A 21,219-nucleotide genomic window follows, 5' to 3' on the forward strand; every position below is an offset into this window, starting at 1 on the left:
GCCCGAATGCAGTAGGTGAAGCAGTTATTCATAAAACTGCTCTTCAGAGCCATCTCATGAACAAAGCCTCTGTGCCACAACTTTCTACCTAAGCAGCACGGTCCTTGATAAATGCAGGGGGCTTTGTGTAGCTCAGTCTAGACTGGCATAAGATTCTGACTTGGCTTGTGTCTGTGTACAAGCTGAAATCTCTGCGTCTTAGGCTCTGCAACAAGAGTGTATTGATGGGAGAAAATCTGTTTTACAATGTTGTTCTTTGGCCCCAAATGCCCTTGTCATGGATTTTACAGTTTAACTCTCCCATTTTCATCCCCTGAAATGCACTGTGAACCCCTTTACCTGGATCAGCCACCCTCTGCTCCCAGCTGGTACTCAAGGCTCACCAGGGGCATCTCTCCTTCCCCCTTCTGGCCATGGGCTTGCTTCATTACTTGGGGCTCACATCACCTCTGCACATGTGCCTCAGTTCCCCTTGTCTCTCGGGAGAGCCCTGCTGCTCTGCCCAGAGGACATACTGCATTAGGGATTGTATGGCCATGGCCCAGTGGGAAGGCATGTCCTCCCTGCTGCGGGAGGGACACAGCACACTACGTTACTCCTGACTTCTCTGAGCCAAAACCTAGTATTACTCTCCTTTTTCTAAGCAGAGCATTTATGGGTTTATAAATCAGGACAGACTGATATCAAACATGCCCTGAGAGTGCCTCGGAGCATTCACAGAGTGCCAGCTGGGCATGTGGCTGGCTTGGGAGGAAGGGGCCTTAATTACAATTAGCATAGGAAAAAATTTAAGGAAAGAGGAAGAGTTCTTTCAGAGAATTCCCACAGTTCTAATGCACAGATTTCTAAGTACAATGGAAAAATTATATCCATTATATTCTCCTAATCCTTCAAACACCTTTCTTTTTTATTGTAAATGTTGTTATCAGAGGAAAAGACCTTACTGAACTGCTGTAATCATGGAGCCAATTGGCCTCGATGACCAATAACCACCTGCTGGGGCACGGCGATGTCACCAGAGGGGACCAAAGGCTGTTCCAATGTGGGAGCAGGTGGGCTGGAAGGGGCATTCCCATCACTGCCCTGGACACTTCACTGGGGAGCCTTTGTCTAGAGACGTTGTTTCAGTAAAGGCATGACAGCAAATGGCCTCTGACTGGTTGTGGCTGGGCTGTGAGAGATACTCCAGGCACCCACAGCTCCCCAAGGCGGCAGAGACGGGAATAGGGCAGCAAAGCAGTTCTGAGAGGCAGGGAAGCAGCCCTGGGAAGAGGGGGTGCCCTTAGACATCCTCTCTGTCTCTCCTGTGTGAGCAGGGGGGCTCCAGTGGCACAACTGCGAGTTTCTGGGGGATTCCCTAATGCAGGAGTGCTCTGCTAGGCTGGGAACATCCTTCCCAGAATGGAATGATAGCCTCAGAGCGCTTGGGTGCTGCTCTGAATGTTCAACTCTAAATAACCAATTTTCTTTTGGATCATAATATGCTTGTTCTGCTCATCATTTTACAGTCTTTCCAGATTTTAATAAGTTATATGTTTTACTATAATGTAAGATAAAATATCATCCATCTACTTGGATATGGAAAGATACAAAACCTGTTACAAGCTCCTGTGTGCTTTGCACCTTCACTTCCTCTCTGCTCAGACAGGCACAGTTTGCATCCAGAAAGGGAACTTCTATTTCACACTAGTAAAGAATTTCTGTTGTTCCACTGGAAAAAGGTGATAATGAACTCCAAGAAAATCTATTGTTTTTTCATTGGATCAAACTGTTTTACACTACCACGTGTGGCCTGCTGGATTAAGTAATAAAGACAGGGCAAGGCTGTGGGAGAAAACTGCAGCCAGAAATGTGTCTGAGGAACAACCACTACCTAGGAAGGAGCAGAACTGAGCCCCAGAGCATGCACAAAGCTGCAGCAGGGAAGCGCTGCCCTAGGAAGGCTGTCACACCATCCTCAAGGTTATGTTCACAGCCAGATGTGTCACCCATCCTGAGGCTGCAGGCCAGGGAAACTGTTCCTCTTCCTTGGTCACCTCCTCAAGCCTGCTCCAGTAGGCTTGGAGCCCAGCAGGAGCTGAGCCCACCTGAACTGCTGTGGTTGATCTCATGTAGCATTTGCCCACGAGTTCCTAGAAGTTACAGAATTCTTTTCGGAGTGACTGGGAGGGGACAGACCTGTGTGCACCCACAAACCCTCTGTGACAAGGAGCAGCATCAGTAACCATTGCTGTGAATTGCATTACCTTCCTTGGAGCTTGGGTTTAAACTGCAGGAGGTTGTGACACAGCCAGCCCACAGTCAGGGGTCAGGAAATCTTCTGGCTGGGGAACACCTGGCCAGTTCAAAATGTGAACAACTGAAGTGTTATGGGGGTTTTGTTAATGCTTTATGGATCTGTAGTTCAGAATGCACTTAAATATGCAAAAACTGATTTCAGAACAGAAGTAATTTTGAATAATGGGAGTACAGTAATAAGATCAGAGGCAATAAATGTAATTTTGGATCACTTTTCTTCTCCGTCTCTCCACTGTCTGCCTCTCCCATACAGCAGTCACATCCAGCAGCATGTGTGCTGTAGTTCTTCCCAGCTTTTGAAGAGCTGTAGGGGAAAACAGCTCCCTCCCTGCCTTCTTTTGGATAATGTTGTGCATAAAAGGATTAACATGTGCAACTGCTTACAGACTTTAGAGCCCTGGGTTGGGCAGGGCCTGGGTGGGCACATCTGAGCATCCTCTGAACTCCAGTAGCTGCAGTTTACCATAGGTTTGTAACAACTTACCCTGGGTGACTGAATGAGCTGGGGCTGCCACAGCCATGGCCGGTGATAGCACACCTGCCAGGTGAGACAGAAACTCACTTTCTAGAAACAGCTTCTCCAAGGTGTTTTCACATGCCTTTGCTGTTGGTTAGAGGAGCAGAGCCCAGTGAAGTGACAGGGAAACCAGCCTAGTTCTGTTCACCTCATTCTGTCACCGCCTCTCATTTCAGAGCCTCTCTGGCTCTGGTCACTTATTTCCAAGATCACCTGACTCTGTTATATCAAGTATTTGTGCTGATCTCCTCCAAAATGGCAGTGGAACCACAGCCTGGACTTTTTAAAACGTGCCATGTCGCTGTGGAAGAACACTGGGACCTCTCACTTAAATCTGCCAAACCAAAGAATGCCATTTGAACGCTAATCTAGATAAATGGCACATAAAATTGTTTGGGATTAATATGCATATCAATATAAACAGAGGTATGGGAGTTCATCATGTGGGAATGTAACCTTTATGTGAGGCGTTTTTTCATTTCCATCCCTTTTGCTGAAGAGTGTGTGAATGCAAACGCTTCCACGGCGCTGCGTGTGCGTTAGCTGTGCGAGCAGCTCCCATACAGCGATGTATGTATGTGTAAATTGTGTGAATGTAAATATAGATAGGCCATATGTCCCCAAAGTCCCAAAAGAGCATCTGATGTTGATATGTAGACAGTGTGCTAAGGACCTTCCTAATTAATAAGCCAGATTAAAAACCTCTTGGCAATCAATTAAGATTAATGACAGAAGTCATTCTGTCTCCCCCTCCGCCCGCGTCTCGGGCTGTGAAAACCCTGGGTCGGGAAACTTTAATCCTGTTATCTGCTGCCTCCTTCATCTGCAAAGCCTGGAGATTAGCTCAGCGGCCATTCCCGAATCCCGGCCAGCCGCTCGGACAGCTGCCCTGCGCCGCCAGCTCACAGGGGAGGAATAATCTGGGCAGGGGAACAGGCCTGGTGCATCACTCTACTGCAGCTCACTCCATGAGAAAGTTGTCATGAGGATGAGCAAAACAAATGTGCTTGTTGCTTGGGAATCTTGTGCAGTGAAACACTCGGTGATTAACAGCCCCTGCCCTGCCCATGGAAAGGTTTCCTTTGGCTTGGCCTGGGGGGCTGCACTGCTCATGTGCTGGCCTGGAAGCTGTGGGACACCTATGGCACGTCCGTGCTGCCCCCAGCACTGGCGTTCCTTTCTCCGTGGCTGTCATCCCATGCCGCATGGCCTTGGAACTGCTAGGCAGGTTGGTTTCTTCATGCTCTCTCATTCCTACCAGTGCTTACAGAGGGATGAGTCCTGAAGGCTCGTTTAAGAGAGCAGCAGACTCATCTACACCAAGGGAGGCAGTGCCAAGAACTGCTGCCTACGTAGTTGGAAAAATATCCCTGTTTCTCCTGACACCAGCACAACATCCTCTCCTCAGCAAGATGGTCCCTCCCGCTTCCACTGACTGACAGCAAATCCAACTGCCAGGAGAGCCACTCTAGTTGGGATGGGCACCTGCCAGGCAGCCAGCCAGACCCTCCTGAAAGCAGCTCAGGTTACAGGGAGAGGCCATGACTCCAGTGACCAGGAGCTTCCTTTTGGAGGGAGCACTGCTAGCCACATCTCGCACATGCAGAATGTATTAATTACTTTTGTATTATGCAGAGATGCTCAAAAGTAATAGTTTAAACAGATGTTTGTGGTAACTCTGCAGCCATTATTAGAAAGGAACTTTAGGTAAATACTAACAGGCTTAGAAACAAGTACAGGTGTCTTCCTGTTTAAAAGGCTGGTTTGTACATGGAAGTACAAGCTGGAAGCATTCTATAGTTCTCCCCTCTTCTGATTCTTCTGGAATGAAGTACAGTCTTTCTTTCCTTTTACCACTGACTCCTATTTCCATCCTGATAGGGCAAAATTTTCACTACAAGTGCTATGGGCTATTTGTGGACTTAAAGACATTTGTCTGCATAAATGCACATAGGATCAGAGTCTCAGCCACCATCACATTGCAGCAAGCTCAGACAAAGAATCCAAACTGCTGATGATCACCTCGTGGGGCTGAACTGTGACTCGGAAAACAAACAAGGATTTAGAGGAAAAACCAGGCCCCTGAGGCTGGCACTGTGCTCCTGTCCCAGGCTGGCACTGTGCTCCTGTCCCAGGCTGTGCTCCTGGGCAGCCCCAGACTACTGGGAAAGTAAGTTCAGTACAGACCCTTGGACATTGAACTGGCTTATCAGAGTAGCCCAGACTGCTGTGGCTCAGTCTTCTTTGCCCCTTTAATAAAAAAAAGGAAGGAAGTCTAGCTAGGAGCACAGACACAGGGTAATGCATCATTTATAAATTACCTTGTTAGCGCAGAAAACACCACATGGCTCTGCAGCCGAAATCTCCTGCTGTGGACTTGCTCTGTTTGATGGGAGCCCTTCAAAAGCGCTCGTGGCTTAATGGAGGCTGTTTGTGGGGCCCTCGATCCATACCTGCTGTCCTCATCCCTCACTGGGAGCCTGGCGCAGCTGCCACGGCGTGCAGCTGTCTCTGAAGTGGCTGCATGTCCTCGGCCCCCAGCACAGCCAGCCCGCGTTGGATCTCTGGATTTGTGCCTGAGGCGAGCCGGGGAGCAGCTGTGTCCAAGCCGTGCTACCTTTAGTGTTGCAGCCCCCGGGCCCCACATGCCCCGGCCTGCCCCGTGCTCCTGCGGCCGCCACACAGCTGTGCCCGCAGCCTGCTCAGTGTGCCCACACCTGGGCGCTGCCTGCCTCTGGCAGCCGCCGCTCCCAGGGCTCCAGCCTCCCTGGCAGCCTCCCGGTACGGCCCTTGCACCGCCTGCCACGCGGCACAGCCGGGACAGTGCAGGGATGCACAAACAGCTCGCTCTGCTTTGATACTTCATGCCTAAATTTCAACTGCCTGATCAAGCACTCAAATTCAGCAGTGCATTCTTTTACGAATGGAACTGACAAGTTCTTAAACAGTAATGGAAAGATGATGAAATAGAACAACTCCATGGCTCTGTATGTGTGTGTGTGTGTCTCCCCGTGCACACATGTGCACTGACACACACCTGGGGCCCACCATGGGATCTCCACCCAGTGTGTTAGGAACAAGGAAAAAGATATCATTTTTTTCCCCGAGACGACAAACACTGTGCAGACAGAAATGGCACTCTGCAGTGACACAGGTCACATCTGACCCACCACTCCTTTAGGCACAAATATCACTCCTTTTCCCTTGAACTACTGCTCTGTTTTTCACAAGCTGAGGTGCTGGCCAGTGTTGCTCCCGTCAGGCCCAGGGAAGGCAGGTAACTGACTGCACAGTGGCTCAGCAAAGCCTGCCCCGAGGGCAATCCTTACTGTAACTCCCTGCTTTTAGGGGCAGAAATCCCCCAAACAGCCTAATTGACACTTTTTTAGCCTTTTAAGGCACCACTTCGATGTTCCTGTTTACAATGAATTTACCTGTTAAACTGTATTGTGCCATATATTTTGTGTGTAGATTGCTATTGTTATTGCTGCTCCATGTCACATGCATCATTCATGCAAACAGTGACTAACCTGCCACGGTAACAATGCTAACAGCTGTATCCAGCTGTGCTCCCCACCTGCAGCACAGCACTTGGCCATCCTGCTGCTTCCAACACTTGCCTTACCTTAGTCTCACCTCTTCATCTTTCTGAACAGCACCAAACTTCATCCCAGGAAAATAATCAAAATTCCTGCTATCTCCCATTCTACCACATGTAACTCCCTCCCCTTTCAGCCCTCTCAACCTCTTACGCGGCCTTCATGTTGTATGGTGCATAGACAGTGTTCCTGCACAGCAGTGCCCTGGAGTACATGAGACTGTGACCTGCTGCCATCCTGTTTAAAGAAAATAATTTGCTCCCGTGGCTCTTCCCAAGTGCCACAGACAAGAAGCTGAGTGGACCCACGAGATAAATGCTGACATTCAAAGTGATACTTTCCTGAGGAGCAGCAATCAAAAATACTTGATCTGGTTTCACTATCAGAGGTGCAGACAGCAGCTCTGTGTCCTCAGCAGCATTTGGGGGAGAGGCCCCTTTTTCAGTGGCCACAGATGTTCCAGGAAAAAGGATGGTCTGATAAACACATTTCCTCACCTTTTTCTTCTGTGAAAGGTGTCATTGGTTGGAAGTGCAAAGCTCTATGAAGCAACTTGCATGGACATTATTGCCAGCCTCTGCTGTCACAAACAGCTGGGTCTGAGAGCAATTTGTGTGCCTGTGACAAGAGTTTACCCTCCACAAAGCTGTGTTCCTATTCTCCACCTGAGCACACACCACATCCAGCACCCTTCCCTCTGCCTCCGGGAGTCCCATACCGGTGCCACGCATCCAGGCTGGTGCCACGCCCCTTTTACCACACGGATCGCCCGGTGTGTCACCTTCCCGCCGTGCCACTCCGGTGGCCCTCTCCCCCCACGCCAGAGCTGCCGGGCTGGCCGTGGCCCGACCCCACGCCGCACACCCACCTGGTCTCCTTGCTGAGGCCGCATCAGCGAAACTCTGTCGTACTGGCGCCGCAGCAGCGCCCACAGCGCATCCAGCCGGCCCTGCGGGGACACAGCGGCTCAGTCAGGGACAGCAGCACCTCTATCCGCATGGGGGCTGCCCGGGGGCATCCCGGGCACCTGCAGTGCCACAGCGGAGCACCACTTCCCTGGAGTCAGGCAAGCATAGGTAAGCCTGGCCTGCGTCCCCTGCAACCACTGTGGTGCTGCTCCTGCCCACCTGGAGTGCCAGGGAGGGCACTCACCTGCCCAGGGAGCAGAGCCGGCTAGGAGCATCCCGCTCTGCACAGATGGTTCTAGACCTTGCCTGTGCATCTGGACATCTTGGCTTCAGGGCTTTCTGGGGTCAGAAAGGACTCGCAGGCACTTGGGAAGACAAAAGTATCCAGAGTCCCAGCTACACCTGTGTGTTTTCTGCTCTTAACACCTAAAGGCAAGGTATTTACAGACCTACCTCTGCTTGTAGGCAGTGCTTGTGCTTTGTTTGCAGGTGACTCAGAGCACCATTCTTATGAGCCAGATAGAACAACTCGCTTTTTATCAGACTTCTTGCATTACATTGTTTTATATAATTTTTTGCTTTTCTTGGTTTGTCATGACAATGTGTGTTTAAAACTTAGTGTAGCAGCTACAAACTGTGCAGTTTTGGGTTTAATTAGCTCTACTAAGCCAACAAAGCCCCCATAGATTTTAATGCTCTCACTGTACAATATGTCTCTTTTTAAGGGGAGCAAACAGAACGTGGCAGTAACGATCAAGTATTGCATTCCGGGCTACAAACTGCTACTGCCATTCCTGCTGAGTAGGTGTTCCCTTCGAGAATAGCACATTACACTTGAATGGGAACACTTGGAAAGTAATGCACAGCTCAGCTTGCATAAGGCACAAAGAATCCAGGCCTTAGTAACAAATTGTACCAAAGACTGAACAGATACCTTGATTGGTGTGTACCACTTCTGCTGCATGGCTGGTGAGGTAGGCTTTCGTTTAGGTGGTTTAGGGTGAAAAGGTTCTTCTGGTTCTTCTGGGAGTTTCACCACAGCATTCTTTGCTTTTTCCAACCTGGCCCCTTCTTCTGTAGAGCCTTTGTCGCCCCAGCGCACCTGAGGAAAGGCAGAGTTCAGGTGTGAGTGCACCTCAGGGCAGGGAAACTGCTGCAAATAACAGAGGATAAATCCAGAAGAGGTGCTGGATAAACAAGAGAGGAGGTGCTGAGGAGAACACTACCTCTTCATTATGGTAACAGTCTTAGGTAAATGTTTGTAAGTAAGTCTCAGTAGTGAAAGAAAATCCTATCTTGCTTCACATGGATGACAGGAAATCTGTGAAATCTTCTCCAAGTAATGATATAAAAATATAATTTCCATTTCTTATTTATCCTAAAACACCAGATCTTAATCTGGCACCCATGAAAGCCAAGACTTCTGAACCTAGGTCTCCTAGGCCAGAGAATTTTCAAGAACCCCAGTGTAGATTTAATGTGATGCTTAGGCAGGTTTGAGCAGAAGCTCCCTGAACCTGCTCAGCTTTCCATGTTGTCTTGCAAGAAGATACACACTGGAGGAGTGCACGTGAAGCAGTCTATCCTGCCTAAGTGCATGGAGAACATGTAGCACTGTGTATGTTATTCACTGCTCCAAGTATATAAAATATATAGAGTTGAAAGAGAAGGAAACCTGCTGGAGAGACAGACACGTGTTCCATACAGGCTGCACTGTGCTCTCGAGATGAAATGCATGGAAAAATCCCCCCGCTAAGAGGGATAATTCACCTTGCTGCAGGAATCCTATTTCACCTTGTAACTGGAAGCACCATGCAGCAATCTGAGCAGGGCTGTTTGCTGTACTACACACAGAAACAAGCCTGGACAAGACTGTTCCCATCTTATCCAAAAAGGAACAGCTAAAAGTTTGAGAGTCCTTAGTGAAAGTGGCCTGGATCATTTCAGCAAAACTTGCTATAATCATGCCATTTGCTGTGATGTGGCCTGCCAGGAGGTCCCTGTACACCTGTGTCTTTCACTGTGATCCATGGCACTTTTACAGGGCTTGCAATGTGACTGCTGAAATGTATTTTAAACACTGTTAAAACCATTAGCTGGTGGATCTCTCACTGAAAAAAATTACCTTCTCCTTCAGACAGAAGCCAATTCACCCAGAAGAAACCAGAAGTGGTGGAGTCTGACCACCCAGTTTTGAGATAAAAATGAATTAACTGCAACAGGTGGGGTCTGGCAATGACATCACAAAACTTTAAAGCAATGCCAAAAGGCAGAGCTAGGAGAGCAAACCACACTGCCCAAGCTACCTGGGACTGTCACAGAGGGGTGGAGCTAGTGGGGAAGGCAGGAGTGGATGGGTACCTGCCCCAGCACAGGAGTGGGAAGTGCAAGGGTGATGGTTCAGTCCCTTTCCTTCTCCAGAAAGGGAAGCTGCCAGAGGAATGTCAGAAGAAAATCGTCCAGAGAAGCAATAAGAACCAGATGACTCCACTGCCACATGGACTGCAAACATGGAAGAAATGTCATGACTGGGCCAGCAGGTTTGTCACTGGCCATGGCACAGAAACCACCTTTACCTGCCAGGTAAAGAACAACCTCTGTTGGGGTGTGTTTTCTCTTGCTTCTGCCCCAACTCCCCAAAGGAGCAGTGTGCTCTTCTGAGCCAGGGAGAGCTGTAAAGCCTGTTCTGCTCTTCCAACAGCTTCAGCCCATCTTCCCAGCCCATCCCACACACAGCAGGTTAGAGGTGAAGCTCCCCACTCAAACCTGGAGGCACTGGCCATTGGTGCCCAGCCAGACCTGTCTCTGCTCTGGGGTCTCGGGGACGGACAGAGCCACAGCCCCACAGAACAGAGGCTTTTTTCAAGGGGTCATGATTAGCTGGCAAGAATTTCAGTTGGTTAACTTCTTTAGCCCTTAGTCCTGCACAAAATTTGTATCACAGATGAAAAGGTTTTCTAACCTAATCATCAGTTTCTACCCTCGTTTGCATTTTTGCCATGGGCTCAACATGTCTTTCTTTGTGGTCCTGATGTCACTTGTGTTCACGAGGCTTCTGCTCCATTGTGCAGGATCCCATTTGGGAGCCCCTCCTGGAGGCTATCATAGTTTCCCTCAAAACCAGGCTTGTAATTCTTGATGTTGGAAAGCATTCCCTAGTTTGCTTCTGAAAAACACTGCACAAAATGTTTGCTTTTTTGTGAAATCTGAAGCTCTTCTAAATTAGCAATTCTGAACTGCTGAAGAAAATGCATGTAAGTGACACAGCTTCAAACCTGCATGTTCTGCTGCTGCATTTAAAAAGTTCTCAAGCAAATATGATTAGGCCAATACCTTTAAAGTTTCATCAAGACACCTCAGTGTGGCCTAGGTGGGTGTTTCAGACAGAGACAGCTTCCTGGACTGCAGTTAGGTACTGCTTTGTACATTCCATATAGGCTGACTTGACTACAAAACCTGCCATAAGGATGTGCCCATAAGGATGCACATTCTTCATTCTGTTTTAATTAACATGATGCTATCGTGTCTCTTCAAAGACAGGCTCTGTTGTCGCTGCGAGTCCCTCTGGGATCAAGCCTCTCCTCAGCGTCACCATTGTCAGCGCATTTGGCTGGCCCACACTTGGGGGACTTATGTTTCACTGTAATTCCTTCCAAAACACGCAGAAAAGGCTCTCACTCTCTCTTTCTCATTAGTGTGATGGAAAGAGCATGTCTTGAGGCAGCTATTTAAAGTCCCAGTCAAATGGAACTACTGAAAGCTGTTCTTTCAGAGGCAAGGTCAGAATTGTTCGATATGGTAACGAATTTTCCAAGGCTTATGCCAGTGGGAAGACAAGCACACATTATGGCCTTGTATTTTCAGTGCACTTTCAAGTCTTTGTTTCCACACTTGCAGCCTCAGAGAGCTCGTGCTTGAGGGAACTACCATCTCCAAATCATACCAACCTCCATCCTCTTAATTCCCCCAACTCCTCGTCCACCGTAGTAGGAAGCATCCACCGTGGGCCACTTCTTGGAAGGCAAGGGCTCCTGTTCTTCTTCCTGTAAGTACATTCAAATGGTATTTGCTTTTAAAAGATGCTTACACACACACACACTGAATGTCTTTTCTGTATATTTCACTGGAGTTCCCGGAGTGTACCCTGTTGGTTGTGAAAGGAGTGCAAACACTGAGGACAGCAGAGCCTCCAGTGTGTTACTGCCTGTGAGAAGGAGAGGAATTCCCTTGTAAGGGGAATTCCTCACTGTCTGGAATGACAGAGCTGGGGAAAAACGCTGCCTAAGTCCTAAATGAATCTTTAGATGTTGGACAAGGGCTATTCAAGCTTTCTGCTTTCAGTGCAGAATGTGGAAAACAAAGCTATCTTAGAATAAAGGCCCTAAGTGTTTCTGTGGATCTGGGCTTAATTCAGGCCGCACTGAGCTGAGGCAGAGCAGAGATCTGGACTTTAGCAACCCTGTTCTCCATTGAGGGCGCCCCACAGGGCAGTCCTTTCTCCGGCAGCACTCGGACAAGGAGCCGGACATGCAGCATGCAGGGAAGCACAGGAGTGGTTCCGTGTGAGCATTGTGGTAAAATTAGCACCATCAGACCATACATACCTCTTTTGGGGCTGGCGGAGGTGGAGGGGGATCCTTGATGACCTGAAAGAGCCAAACATAGGAAAGAATAAGGTGCTGCAGTGGCAGCAGCGAAAAGCAACAGACCACAGTAAGAGTGACCTGGTTCCACCCGAGCCCCGACAACCGCCAGCGAGCTGGCAGCCTCTGCTGCCCACTCCCCTGAGCATCCATCAGCAAGGCCTTCTGGAAATTACCACCGTCTGCCTGCCAGAACCTGCCATCCCCAGCCTGCAGACACTCTGGGCAGACGTGTCTGCCACCACACTTCCTGGCCGGATGAGCCTCAGCCGCTGTGAGGAAGAGCCAGTGCCGAGACCCCCCAGAGTCCGTGAGCAATCCTGGAGGAAAAGCATCCGAGGCCTGTGTGAGGTCCTGCACAGCCGTGGGCTGAGCTGCCACTGCTGCTGCGGAGTCTCTGGCCCAGTGACAAGTGTGAAATGCCTTCTGGCAGCTCAGGCTTCACCTCTGGATATCCTGGATGCTTCCACAGCCCTCACATTTCCCACCTCCCAGCTCCATGACTGTGCAGTGCCTGCACTGCAGTCACACTCCCACGCTTCTGACACTGCTCTGGGTGAGGCCCACTCTCGGGAGCATTTCTTACACCTCTATTTAAATCTCCCTACAGTCTCTTCCTGTTCCCTTTGTCACATCCACACTGACAGTCCCAGCAGGGGAGAGGCAGGCAAGGGACCCTCTTCACTGATTCTTCTGAAAACTGAATGCAGAGGTGTTCCTCCATGAGAAAAGCAGGTTTGCAAGCTAACAGTAAGTTCTCTGTTGACACTGGGCCATGTTTTGGGCTTGGGTATTGCTTGGAAATGACTGAAAAATACACCATGAATATCAAGGAGTCTGTTCTTGCTATGTATTGATATTACACAAATATATCCAAAACTGTGCATGCTGACAAGCAACTCAATGTAATGCAGGTTTTAAGTAACTTAACTGAAATATGCCTTACTTTGGTCACTCTGTGCTATTTATTTTTAGTAATTTCATTAAACACTGCTTATGAACAATACCACTGCAGACAGTCAGCATAATACATGAAAGAAACATATTTTTCTGATCAGTGGAGTTTTCCATCTTGATTTATAGTTCACTTCTCTGTACCATCCATATAGTTACTAGTGACTGCCTAAACAGGCTGTGAACTTTCAGCAATGCATAAAGGAATTCTGCCCGATAGCAGAAATAATTTGTGGCACCCCTGGACCAGTTTTCCACAGCCCTTCAGGTTTAAGTTATGGAATGGCTCATTTGTCAAGCTCAGAGTGCTTTGGGTAGATTGGAAAGTGACCTGTGGATTTCAACTTCGAGACATCCCTTTGCTATTAGGATGTTGCAAAACCATGCCAGATACTACTTTTCTTTAAACAGCTCTGAACACTTTTTCTTCCCAGTCATCAGGAGTTCCCAGCATACTTAACAGAAAGTAATTATTTAATTAGTGAAACATTCCTGACAGCCACACTGGAATCATTACCCTAACTTTACGTGAAACAGCAACACAGAGGGATCGTGGGACAGATCCTGAGTAGGATTTGCCAAAGCCTGGAGATATTTCATTGCCACTGAAAGCAATCAGGAGACTGGAAACAGTAAAGCAGCACTTTCTCAATGAAGGGACACCTCATTTAATTTCTGTTCTTATTTCCATTTCACCTGTCCCTAAACATCAACCCGAAACAGTCTCTGTCAGGCCTGCCAATTGTACAGGAGAAGGTCCTCCTAGGTGGATTTGTATGCGCCCATATGAAATGGCACTGCCCTTCTCCATCTATAGCTGTGCCACTCTGAAGCCTCACATCTGTCTGAGCACAGACAGTTTTGCCCAGCAAACCTCTCCACAGTGAGGGATGGAATTCCTGCAGGCCCTGCGCCCATTGGGGATGTAGGAATCACAATTCCCACCCTGGACAATCAAGGGAAATCTGACTTGTTTGAGCTTACTGTGGCTTCCTAAGGCAATAGTCAATGGCAGCTTTTGCTCATCTCCTCAAGTGGAGGATCTAATCCTGTGCCAGCTCCTGAACTTGCTGAAGTTTGAGGGGAAATTCAGTTTAAAGACAAGCAATCCATTAATTAGCTGTTATTTCTAATGGCTTCAGAAAATGAAACTTGTTTTAAAAGTGACAGTGGTGTGAGAAAATAATCTGCTTTGAGTAGCAGCTCCTCACCCTGCTGACAGCATTGGAATGTCAATGCCTGCATCCTTATGCTTCCACAGGCTCTCACACTCACACACTCGAATCACACGTGCACACACAAGGATTCTTTTTAATCGTGTGGTATTCCAAGTGAAATCAGTAGAAAGCTGTTTATGAAAAAGAGAAATCCAAGGCACATGTGCAGCTCTGCATGGAGCTGCACACAGAACTGCACAGAGGAAGACCTGAGTATTGTAAATTATCTTTCCCTGAGCTGGATTCATATTGTTTCAATGACGAAGCCTCTGAATAAAACTGCTGTCTTATCATCCTCATGAAGAGATGGGCTGCTTCCTCAGTTTGTTTGGTTTTATCATCAGCCTCTCCAAGCAAAGCTCCATCTCAATTAGTGAGTTGCAAAGAATGAAGGTTTGAGAAGAGCTGATTTCTTTAAAAAAATCATTAAAAAAAAGAAGTTGGTGCTTGAGGCAGCAGTGCCTCTGATCTACTCATTAACACTTCTCTACTGCTCCATGATGTGGGCATTAGGAGATGTCAGCACAGAGCCTACAGCCAGCTTGCTGCAATCATATGTTCCACAGCAAGGGACAAGTGACAAAACTGTCACAGTGAAACCCTTGAGAGTGCGGAACAAGGAAGTAAAAGGATGAGGAGTCCTCCTGCCCCACCCTCTGAGTATCCATGGGACTCACACCACGGAACGCTGTGAGACCGAGCCCCAGCCAGGATGGAGCAGGGCCTGCAGGCAGGGGGCAACACAACTGCCTGGCTCCAGACACTTGTTCTGCCCACAATGCCCAGGACCTCTCTTTTCCATCGGAATCTGACTCCTGTGCTTCTGCTCCTTGTTCCAGGAAACCAGGTGCTGTGCTCTGCCAGGTAAGCAGAGTCAGAGGAAGGGAAGAGCAGGTCCTGCCTGGCCCTAATGCTGCCTCTCTCCTCAGGGACACTGCCCAGAAGCCCAGGACGACTAAGCCACAAGTGGCTGTTCCAGGTGATGGATGTCCAAGCCTCATGTGCAGGAGAGAAGGGCAGGAAATGAGGGACAGCAAAACCAGAGGGAAGGATCAGTGTTCTGCAGTGGCTTCAGTGCAACAGCACGCGGGCTTGGAACTCAGCAGTGCTGTAGCAAAGAGGCCTAAGATTGCCTTTTCTTTGGAAGTAACAAAATAGTATCCACAGGAGGTGGGAGGAAACACAGAGGGCACAAATATTTGAAGAACTATGGTTTTATAAGGCTGAAAATTGATAATATAGAACTTTCCACTGGACTGCTTCATGTAGGAATTTTAACTTATGAAGCTGGTTTATGAATCAAGGTTAGGTTTTTTAAAGTAAGAAAATCAGGAGCTTGCTTCTTACTGATTTGCAATGTTCCTTTTCCACAGGAAGGCTCATCATATGAAACAAAGTGGAGGTAAGGTTATTAACAGGAAGCTCCCTGGATTTTTGTTTGGCCTGTGCTGCGGAGAATAAGAACAAGCGAGGCTTTCTGTTCTCACCTCAGGAATCCCAGATTGTGAGGGTGCAGATGGAGGCTAAGATTTCCTGCCCTTGGACAGCCAGGGGCCCAATGGAGCCCCGGATCACAAGGGCTGCAGCACGGTCAGGTGAGAAGGCCATTTCCTCTTTGCCCCACATTCCACAAGCCCCAGACAAGAACAGGAACCCAGACAGGGAAGCAATCTCCATTTCCCAAGTCCTCCATGCTGTCCTTGAGCTGGATGAATAATCAACTTCCCCACTCCCCCAGAAAGGAATGGCAGGAGGCAAGTGACCAACACTGCTGCTATTGGGGTGAGGACAGAGAGCGCACTCAGATAAAGAGATGGATGTGTGCAGGGATTATGAAAAAAAATAGGGATTTCCAACCTGAGAGCCCATAATGGACTACAAATACCAATTTTACTGAGAGCAGCTTTAAAAGTGGTCCTTGATTTCAGGGTAACATCTGCACACCATTAGGGCCACCCCATTCCCATGGGTGCTGGTTCCTGTGCATGCAACTCAGACAGGCACATGCCCAGTGGAGGCCCAGCGCTGGAGCTGCTCTCCCCAGCCCTTTCCTGCCTGTCACAAGCCCCCCCAGAGCTGCCTCCCCATCACTTCACCAATTTCCTGCAGGATCTGTGTTTCTCACGCATGGCTCAGGGTGCAGGGGCTGTTCCCCACGGTCTGTACTCACCACTTTGCAGCAGAGGGGCCAGAACCACCAGAGCAGGCCGAGTGCCACCAGCAGCAACAGCACGAGGACGGCAATGAGCGCTGCCACACCACTGGACTGCAGAGACAGCAGGGACAGAGTCAGTCCTGCCTCACCCGCTCACCCCAAAAGCCAGCGATAGTTCTGCTCAGCTCAGGGGCTTCCTTCTGATGTAAAACTCATAAAACTGATAGCCCTGAGATCAGAATGAGGCCCGGCTTGAGGAAAAGAGAGAGTCCACTACCTGCTAAGGAATGAGCCATCAGACACAGACAGGGGAAGTCTCATCCTAAGCCTGTGGATAACACAGAGGTGCTCTTCTCCTCCATGAGGTCCCAGGTCTCATACATGGACTGGGGAGCACGCAGGGAGGTTTTAAGGTGTCTCTATGAACAGTACAACTCTGAGGCTTTGATGCTGATCGCCCACACTCCTGCACAGACTGTGGCACACTGACTCCCTGCAGCCATGCCGTGGGAACCTGAAACTGATGGAGGGAGTGTTCCTGCTTCCAGCAACACTTGAACTGCAGAACTGAGCAGCCCACCTCCCACACCTCCAACCCGCTTCCTGGGGGTCTCTTTATTCCTACACTTTAGGCTTTTAGAACAACACTGACAGAAACACAACAGCATCTCTAGGAAAATAAAAGTTATTCAGACTTCAGCTGGGAAAAAAAGGAGAGACCCAGGGAACCACTGAGACTGGAATACTGCGTGAACAGTCCTGACCCAGAGGTGCTCCACTGCACATGGGGGTGGAACAGAGCCATATCCCAGGTGCAGTGAGGCACACAGGTACAGTGGTGCCTGGGTGCCTAATGCCATGTGAGTTTGTTTGTTTTCACTGCAGTAATGTGTGTTTGTTGGGAGGCTGTAACTTGTAACTCATCTCCCAGTCAGCCGTCAGCTGCTCAGCTCCCAGAATTAGTGAGCAGTTCTAGCAGTGACCCATTTCTTGAGTTGCCCATCTGCTACTATGGAAACAGCAGTTCTTATATGGAGCCGCCTTTGCTGCAGCACAGGCCAAGAGCAGAAACCAGAAAGACAAAAAAGGCTGCTGAGAAGCTCTTCCTGCTGTTGTGCACATCTGTACCTCTCTGCTTCCTGCCAGGACAGGCTGTGAGCACAGAGCAGCGGAGCTGCCATGCAGCTCAGTGGGAAGGCCGTGCCCAGCACCTCGGTCTGAGCTGCTTTGTGTCAGGGCTTTTCTGTTCCCTCTCTGTGGCAGCTCTTACAGGGGCACCAGGTGCTGGCTTCTCTGCTAGGGCTGAGGTGCAGGCAGGCTGCAGCTGGGCTGCAGCAGCTCCTGTGCTGCACAGTCCTCAGCCATTCTGCTTGGGTGTACAGCTGGCATGCTGCCTGACAGAGGCCCTGAAACTGAGAACTGTAATTTGGCTCTATGTGTTCCTTCAGCTCCCAGCTCAGTCAGGCTTCCCCTCCTCAAACTGCAGGGCTGCACTGGATCTCTGATCTCTAGAGCTGCACAAATGGTGAGGTTTTAAATGAACAGAATAAAAATGTCTTTTTTTTCCTCTTTTCTTTTCATAGATACTGATCTATGAGCAAAGAAATCCTGTTGGGAGCAATGCATGGTGATGGGCAAAAGAGATTCTCTCCATGCTTCAGACCCAATGGAAAAGCTGCTCGCCAGTCACACTTGAGGTAAGACACATTTAAAGGCCCATGTGCACAGCACATGCTCAACACTGTGGGCTTGTATCTCCCTCCACAAATTCCAACTGTCCTGTGTAATACAAAAGGAATTAAAGGAGAGCAAAAATCTGAGAGTAGAAAATAGATGTTTTAAGTTAGAACAGTCACTGGCTGTACAAGTGTGTGGTCTCTCTCAGAAGCAGTTATTTCTTTTATGACCTGTGATTAGACTTAGCAGGATGTTCACACTGCCTCACTCCCAGGCATAAGTGGGACACTCTGGCCTCTGCTTGGACAGGCTGTCTCCCCGGACGAACAAGAGCTAAGAGAGCCTACACTCCTCACTCAGGCCCCAGAGTTACAGAGCATTAACACCTCTGCAGACCTGTAACCTCTCTCCACACACAGGCTGAAGGGCCAAGCTTGTGCCCATCTGCTCCCTCAGGGAAGAGCCATGCCGGAATGGGACCCAGCTGACTGTCATGCCTGGCCCTCAGGACATGTTATCTACAGTGAGCAGGTGTCTGAGGGCAGGGAGGTCTCCTAGTACTTGCAAAGACACAGCTTTGCACAGCAAAGTGGAAGCAGAGGTTCTGTGCTCCGAGGTCTTGCAATGGCAAAGTCTAAAGAGAAATGGGGTGTGGGGATTTCACAAGGAGTTACAGAAGTTATTCACTTACACACTCCGAAGCAGTGATGGTTAACGAGCTGGAGATGAAAGACTGGCCTTCATTCAAACTCACCAAAACCTCCAGGGTTCTGCCAAGAGACAAAGAAGAAACATGAGCAGCCATGGAAGAGCCAAGAAAGGCTCATACCTGCTGTGCAGGCACTTGTACCTACAGCTTCTGCTCCACAGGGATTGTCCTCAGAGGGGAAATGGAAGCCTGTACTTATTCCTATTTGGGAGTAAGTTTGGTCTCCTCGGGAATAAGTTTGGTCTCCTTGACAAAGAGCTGTCCAAGTAGAGAACACCCCTTCCCCATTCCACAGAGCAGAAAATACTCCCAAAAGTTTTAAATAAAATAAATTGAAGTTCAGCTGTAAAAGTAGCATTGTTTTGTCTGTTCCATAACCATCTCCTTAGTCACACACAGACATTATGGTTAAAGATGTCGGATAATTATAAATGGTCAGGACTTGCTATAAATAGCCCCAAACGGCATACAAATAGTATGTGGTTTACATTTTACAAATTAACCCTACAAGAAAACAACACATGGTGGATGTTAAACAGAATAAGACTCCTCAGCTTCTCTGGCTTGGATTCCCAGGATTCAGACAGTTTATGTTATGCATAGACGTAATTAAATAAAAATGTAGATATCCATGAACTAAAATGATTAATCATTTACACCGTTCTTACATGTCATGAGTTTCTATTCTGGCACAAACACTGTAGTCAATATGGAGTTCAAAGCTATTTTAGCTAATTTGGCTCATTTCTTCTTCAGTTTTAGCAAAAATGAAGGGAGTTGCTTCCACTAAACTAATTTTTAAATTATCTCTGTTCTGAATAATTTAAAATAAATAATTAATAACAGAAAGAATAACTCTAATTTCCTTCTAATTGGAATTCACTGGAATAAGTGAATCAGAACCAAATAAAAAAACCAAAACTATTTGATTCCCTTGCAGAGCAATAAGTCAAACCATGGTGAAACTCTGGTCAATGATTACTTTTTTTAAGATGTGGTGCTTTTTATTATTTTTAATTCCAATTATTTGTTTTGGCATTGTAATAAGGAATGCTGGGGGAAATTCCAGCATGAGGATTCTGCTCAGGTTTGGCCAAACACTCCTGGAACTAACTGCAGGGCAGAAGGGTTTCCTGCCTCCCCTGGGGGAGAGGAGGAGCCTCAGCTGAGCTGCTCACGCACTCCTGCAGCTGCCCTGCCAGCCCTGTGTGCCCTGGCAGCCCTCTGAGTCCTGCCTGAAATGCTACTAGTGAGGAGTGAGGCTGTTTTGGTAGATGGTCTTTGCTAGCAAATGGAGCAAAACAGGGCCATGAAACACACCTGGATAAAACATGTAAGCCACACTAAAGCAAAGGATCATTCCCGGGCATCCTGGGGACCCTGACATGTTCTTGAGCTCACTGGGTTATATCAAACATTCTGTAAAATAGCAAAGATTTCCCAATGGGCTGGAGCCCATTGTACACCTCGCTGTTTGCAACACTGTAACTATTCCCAGCTGTAATAGGTATCAGCTGGGATTGCATTTCCCAGCCCCAGTGTGGTGTGCCACACAGTGCCCGCAGCTCTGTGGCCCCGCTCCCGCTGTGGGTGCGCTGACATCCCAGGGAACAGGCTCACTGGGGAATCGGGTCCAGCACGGACACACAGCGGGAGGGCAGCCCTGCCCTACCCACTCCTGCCCTGATACACCGCTGCAGGGATGAGCCACTGGAGATGTCACTGGAGCTGATCATACCCGCTCTGTTCTGGAAGCCACAGAGTGAACTCACACAGATAATTGCCTCATCTTCAAAAGGATGAACCTGTCAACACACAAAAGCACTCCTTCCCTGACACTGTCACGGCTGTTGGGGATACCCAATACGTTCTTTCATTTCTTGAGCAGCCACCTGTTTGCTGGGCTGTGGGTACTTGTGATTCATACAAACACTGCCCCTTAAATGGGGAGTCCCAGAAAGAGGTGTCCTGTTTCTGCTACTCCTTCACACACAGCTCAGAGACAGACGCATACAGCAACGTGTGTGAGGCTTTTAGCTCAACATTCTGCTGAAACTGAAAATATTCTGAGATGAAAATGACAAGCAGCAGTGATCCCTTTTCTCAGGTCCCTGCATTTTCCACTGGTGACTGTCACTTGTGTGAGGGCTGAGTCCCTCCAGTGGATCTCAGAACAGTCCGGTCAAGAGGACATTCCTGTCCCTACAGCCAGGCAGCCCTTGAGCACAGCCCTGGTTCACTAGGGAAGGGTGAGGCTGTACTAGTTTTGTACCAGCACAGATCCCAGCTGAGGGCTGAGCTCTGGAAAGCTGCCACAGAGTGGGATATCTCCTCAGGGCCCCTCAAATAAATCCCCTCTAGAGGCAGTGTTGTTGCCGCAGCCCCCCGGGGCCATTCTGCAGCACCATCCTGCAGCCTGGCACTAGGAACACGCAGACCTGAGCAGCTCCTCTCCATGCATCTGGACACACAGGGCTGCAGGGGCCAGGCTCCAGGGAAAGGCAGCGGAGCCCTGCTCACGCCTCCTCAAAACCCCAGCAGT

At 48.8% G+C, this 21,219-nt stretch overlaps 1 protein-coding gene and 1 long non-coding RNA gene across 5 annotated transcripts in view; one reads left to right on the forward strand and one right to left on the reverse strand.

The window, feature by feature from the left end:
• Window positions 1–18,653, forward strand: part of LOC128786601 (uncharacterized) — a 169,693-nt gene extending 151,040 nt beyond the window's left edge. Inside the window, exons 1-7 of one of the 3 annotated variants that reach the window (XR_008430361.1) lie at window positions 8,431–8,573; window positions 9,460–9,544; window positions 9,744–9,905; window positions 11,220–11,367; window positions 15,510–15,538; window positions 15,629–15,731; window positions 17,875–18,108. This is a non-coding gene — a long non-coding RNA (uncharacterized LOC128786601). Of the gene's footprint in view, window positions 1–8,430; window positions 8,574–9,459; window positions 9,545–9,743; window positions 9,906–11,219; window positions 11,368–15,509; window positions 15,539–15,628; window positions 15,732–17,874; window positions 18,109–18,277 lie in introns of those variants that run through there. The other 2 variants (XR_008430362.1, XR_008430363.1) reach the window with 2 other exon arrangements.
• ANTXR2 (ANTXR cell adhesion molecule 2) overlaps window positions 1–21,219 on the reverse strand; it is a 77,810-nt gene that overhangs the window by 17,573 nt on the left and 39,018 nt on the right. For both annotated transcript variants that reach the window (XM_053939923.1, XM_053939922.1), the window contains exons 11-16: window positions 18,660–18,738; window positions 16,307–16,402; window positions 11,927–11,968; window positions 11,270–11,365; window positions 8,257–8,424; window positions 7,283–7,363 (exon numbers count right to left, since the gene is read on the reverse strand). In XM_053939923.1, coding sequence (XP_053795898.1) covers window positions 7,283–7,363; window positions 8,257–8,424; window positions 11,270–11,365; window positions 11,927–11,968; window positions 16,307–16,402; window positions 18,660–18,738 — 562 coding nt within the window. The remainder of the gene's footprint in view (window positions 1–7,282; window positions 7,364–8,256; window positions 8,425–11,269; window positions 11,366–11,926; window positions 11,969–16,306; window positions 16,403–18,659; window positions 18,739–21,219) is intronic.

Source organism: Vidua chalybeata, chromosome 4 (assembly GCF_026979565.1).
Source record: "Vidua chalybeata isolate OUT-0048 chromosome 4, bVidCha1 merged haplotype, whole genome shotgun sequence".
Classification (NCBI taxonomy): Eukaryota; Metazoa; Chordata; class Aves; order Passeriformes; family Viduidae; genus Vidua; species Vidua chalybeata.